Source organism: Emiliania huxleyi, assembly GCF_000372725.1.
Source record: "Emiliania huxleyi CCMP1516 chromosome Unknown EMIHUscaffold_158, whole genome shotgun sequence".
Taxonomy (NCBI): Eukaryota; Haptophyta; order Isochrysidales; family Noelaerhabdaceae; genus Emiliania; species Emiliania huxleyi.
This window is the reverse complement of record NW_005201004.1, coordinates 162,156-166,575: the sequence shown is the minus strand read 5'-3', so window position 1 is coordinate 166,575 and position 4,420 is coordinate 162,156. Positions and strand designations below refer to the sequence as shown.

The 4,420-nt window shown below is 64.8% G+C and overlaps 2 protein-coding genes across 2 annotated transcripts in view; both read right to left on the bottom strand.

The window, feature by feature from the left end:
- The window catches only part of EMIHUDRAFT_467805 (hypothetical protein), a 4,031-nt gene extending 3,074 nt beyond the window's left edge, over positions 1-957 (bottom strand). The window contains exons 1-3 of the mRNA XM_005785796.1: positions 782-957; positions 290-607; positions 53-127 (exon numbers count right to left, since the gene is read on the bottom strand). Coding sequence (XP_005785853.1) covers positions 53-127; positions 290-607; positions 782-916 — 528 coding nt within the window. The 5' untranslated portion in view covers positions 917-957. The remainder of the gene's footprint in view (positions 1-52; positions 128-289; positions 608-781) is intronic.
- Positions 958-3,884: 2,927 nt separating this feature from the next.
- The window catches only part of EMIHUDRAFT_111837 (hypothetical protein), a gene marked incomplete at both ends in the record, with an annotated part of 1,509 nt that continues 973 nt past the window's right edge, over positions 3,885-4,420 (bottom strand). Inside the window, one exon of the mRNA XM_005785795.1 lies at positions 3,885-4,130. Within this exon, the coding sequence (XP_005785852.1) occupies positions 3,885-4,130 (246 nt within the window). The remainder of the gene's footprint in view (positions 4,131-4,420) is intronic.

The following is a 4,420-nucleotide window of genomic DNA, read 5'->3' as shown; positions in this document are numbered from 1 at the left end:
TCTCGTTGTAGCGCGCGATGCGCTGCTCGATGTTCGTGATCTGCGGCCGCACGCACGCGGCGGCGAGGTCGGACATACGCAGCGAATAGTTGGGCGTCTGCCGCTTCACGCGGTCGAAGACGGCCGCCTGGGGGGGAGGTGACGCGAGGGGGGGAGGGCGGGAGGGCGAGAGGGCGAGGGGCGAGGCCGTGCACACTTACCCGTTGGTCGACTCGACGTACACTGGCTCCGCGCCAGCGTGGTGGATGGCGGACGGGACGGCGGTGAAGGAAAAGGCGTTGGCGAGCACCTTGTCGCCGGGCTGCACGCCCGCCACCTTGAGCCCGATGAAGAGGGCGGAGCCGCACGAGTTGAACCCGACCGAGTACTTGAAGCCCGTGTAGTCCACCATGTCCGCCTCGGCGAGGGACGTCTCCGACAGGAAGCCTGGCGAGTAGCGGAAGAGAGCGCCTGACTCCATCAGCTCCATCGCGCGGGCCCGCCCCTCCTCCGGAATCGGGTCGGGCTGCGAGATGGCCTTGTCGAAGGTCGGACCCGGGCAATCCTCGCCGTCCTCCGACTGCGCCGGCATCGTGGGTACTGTCGCGACCATGCGCGGCAAAAGACCCTGCGGTACCGGCGGTGGGTGGGATCTCGATGGGGGCGGCGCGCGAGGCGCGCGGTGAGCGAGGCGGTGGGAACGGCGTCTACGGCGGGCCCCGCGCGACGCGCGCGGCGCGGCGACATGTGGGAGGCGCGCGCGGCGAAGATGCGCTGGGCGAAAAGCGGGCATGACGCGCACCCGGGCCTCGGGCGAGGCAAGGGGGCGAGCGCCCGACTTGAGGAAGTCGACGCTGAGGCCATCGACGCACAGGAAGACGTTGCTGAGCAGCAGCACAGTGGCAGACCTCGCGCCCCAGCCCTTCTTGGTCGCCATGAGGATGAGAAGGCGCGCGGCCGGAAGCAACCAACAGTATGCAAACAGCGTGCCTGCCACGTCGGAAGCAAGGGTTTCTGGTGGGTGCGCCTTGTAGCGCTCTGCCCCTGAGGGAGCAGGGAGGGTGTAGAGGGCTGTACGATGTGAGTCGCCTGTAGAGCGATGTAGAGCGCGATTTTGCTGTAGAGTTTGTTGTGGAGGCTCTACAGTAGGGTGCCCACAGGGCCCAAAAGTCAGTCAGTCAGTGTTACCAACGTCCTAGCATGGACGACGGGGCACACGCACTCGCGGAACACAGGGCATTACACACGAGGCGTTGTGTGCGTTCTCAGGGAAAGGCATCACCACAGACAAAAGTATGTATAGTCAGAGCGGCAGCAGAGTGGGGACCCCCACTCACGGCCCCGCGAGCGCCTGCAGCGAGATGTCCATCGCTGCATTGGTTCTCGCCGCGCATGCGCGCACTGGTTTAGTGCGCGCAATGCGCGGGGAGGGCGGCCTGGCCCTCGCCGGCATGGCAAAGAGGGCGTCGGGCGGGCGCCTGTTGCTGTTCTCCAGCGTCTGGCGCCAGGCCGAGCGAACAGCCAAACCGCCGGGAAGGCAGTGACTCAAAGAGGTCGAGCCGCGCTAATGGGGTATCTCCGAGCTTACTGGAGCTCTGATGGACAGCCTTGACTATCCCTGACACACAGAGAGTCACACACACACACACACACACACACACACACACACACACACACACACACACACACACACACACACACACACACACACACACACACACACACCGCTCACCCACGCGCACCGGGCCTTGCACTTTAAATGCCGTGGGGCTCCTGTCGTTAGACGTGGAGACGCGAGGGTTGCCCCCCCTTGCCCCACCACCTCGTGTGTGTGGAGAAGTTTACCTTACCTTACCTAGTCACTCTGACGGCACACAACACCCTATGACTGCGTCATGACCAGCCAGCCTGCCATGTGTCGCCGGTGCCGCATTCGTCGCTGTGCTTCTTTAGCAGGCGGTGGACTGTCCGCTGAGAGGACGGTCGCATTTGCGCGAGGCCGGAGGCGAGCATTCAGACGCGTTGCATGCGCCATGACTCGCGCCAGCGCGTGCGGGAGCCGTCCTGGCTGAGCGTTGAGTCCAGGCGAGTTGCGCTGGCCACTATCGCTACGCCGAGCCGAGCTGACGCGCCGAGGGCGAGGCGCCGGCCAGTCGCAGCCGTGAGGCATGCCACAGCAGCAGAGGCACCTGCCACCCATTGGGCGGGCAGACAGACGGCCAGGGCAGCACTGGCAAGTGCAACGCGCCTCATGTCGGAGAGCGACCGTGCCTCGTTCGCCGCTTATGATGTAGAGTTTGTTGTAGAGATTTCACGTTGTAGAGCGCCTCTACATCGCTCTACAGGCGACTCACATCGTCACGCGGCGGATGTAGAGCTCTACAGCTCTACAGCGCTCTCCAGCGCTCTACATCTCTACAGCTCTACAGCGCTCTACACTCTACATCCTCTACACCCTCCCTCAGTCTGCCCTCCTCGGGGGGGCTCCTCTCATGCCCACAACACCACCATCCTGCTTCTGCAGCGTGCAGGCAGCCGCGCGCAGCAGGTAGGGTCCCGTCGTCCGTCTGCTTGTGGTTGCCGCTATTGCTGTGCACCCAGGCACCCTCCCTCGCTCCCTGCCCCCTCCCTCGGCCCTCCCTCCACGTCTCCCCGGTCCCTCTAGGCTCCCTCGCTCGCTGCTCGCTCCCTAAAGCCTGGTAGGTTTGTTGTTTAGGGATTCGGGTTGTGTCCTGCGATGAAAGTTCGCGACCCGGCGCAGCAGGGATCTTCTACACTCGATCGACGTTTGGCCAAACCGACAGTAAATTGGTTGCTCTTACTAGATCCCTCAAACAAGTCCACACTGCATAGAGAAGCCTTCGCCCAATTCTCGATATTCCTTCGAAAAGCTGCGCGGTTTCGGGCGGGCACTTGTACTCCTTGGATACTCCTGGGCCGAAGGCGTTTAGCCCCCTTGCCGCATCCAACGCTCGCCACACCCCATGCCGCAATGCACGCGCGGTGCGTGAGAGCGAGAGTGGCACGCGCGGTTGCCGCCATCGCGATCGGCGTAGCAGTGCTTTCTGTGTGTGTGTGCGACTGCTTCTCGACGCTCGTAGATGCACATGGCACACCGCTCTGGCCCTGATGACTTGACCACCACCCTCACATCTTAGGTACAGCCATGAAGGGTTTCGAGTCGGCGGTGATGCTCTCTGGCTGCGCGGTTGCGCTTGCCGTCCAGTACGTCCTCCTCCAGGCTGGCAAGGCAGCCGAATGCAAGACAGCGAAGTAGACGGCGCGTGTGACTTGTCGTGAGACAGCCGCCAAGCCAGTTCGTGGTCGTGCCAGCGTGTTCCGGCTAGCCAAACCTTGGAGGACCTGGCGCGGGGGTAGTGACTGGCTCCGGCCGAGAGTGAGAGAGCATCGGGTGCGTCAGCACGTGGCGGCGCGGGAAACACCTGGGTCCCGCGGCTGTCCCTGTGTCCCACCCTGTCCTGTTCCTGCATCCTGGCATCGCATAGTGTGTTAGTTACCGAGAGTGAGAGAGCATCGGGTGCGTCAGCACGTGGCGGCGCGGGAAACACCTGGGTCCCGCGGCTGTCCCTGTGTCCCACCCTGTCCTGTTCCTGCATCCTGTGGCATCGCATAGTGTGTTAGTTAGGACGTCAGCATGGGCTTTTCCATGCGACCCGGTGTGGCGGTCTGAGCCGCTGTCCGGTAGATAGAGAACTTTCGTCCATAATATTCCCCATTCCGCACACCGAGGATCCATCTCCGCTCACACGTCTCACAGCCGTTTTATACACAAACACACCAGCAGTGACACCACACACAGGCGCGAAAACACGCTGTGTGCATACATCTCTGCAAAGCGGGCCAAGGTCACGGGTCCGACAACGAGCGTGGGGACTGGGCCAGAGCTACAAGCTCCGCCTCCGGCGCCGCAGCTCATCGTGCTCCACCTCCTCCTCCTCCTGCTCCGCCTCGTCCCGGGAGGCCGAGAGCACGCCAGAGGCGGGGGAGGCCGCGGCCAGCGCCGCGGCGGAGGAGCGGATGTGGCCGATCGCCGACTCGAGCGCCGTCTCGAGTTCGATCTCCGGCAGCGCGACCAGCCGTGCAACGACGCGGCTCAGCACGCCGCTACTCGCGTCGGCGGCCGGCGGCGCCTTGGGCGGCAGAGGCGCGGGCAGAGGAGGGAGGCGCTGGGCTAGCGCTCGCGGCGGCGGCGGCGAGAGCGCTGGCAGTGGGGGCGGGGGCGGCGGGGGTGGGAGTGCCGCCTCCGGCGGTCTCGGCGGCGGCGAGGGGAAGAGGAGCGGCGGCGGGGCCAGGCCGGGGGTAGGGTCGGGGGTTGGTTCGGGGGTCGGGTCGGCGTTGATGGCGAGGACGATCCGGCGGCCCTGCCCGAGGGGAAGAAGGCGCACTCCTCGGTGGAGAACAGCTCCTGCATCGTCCACGG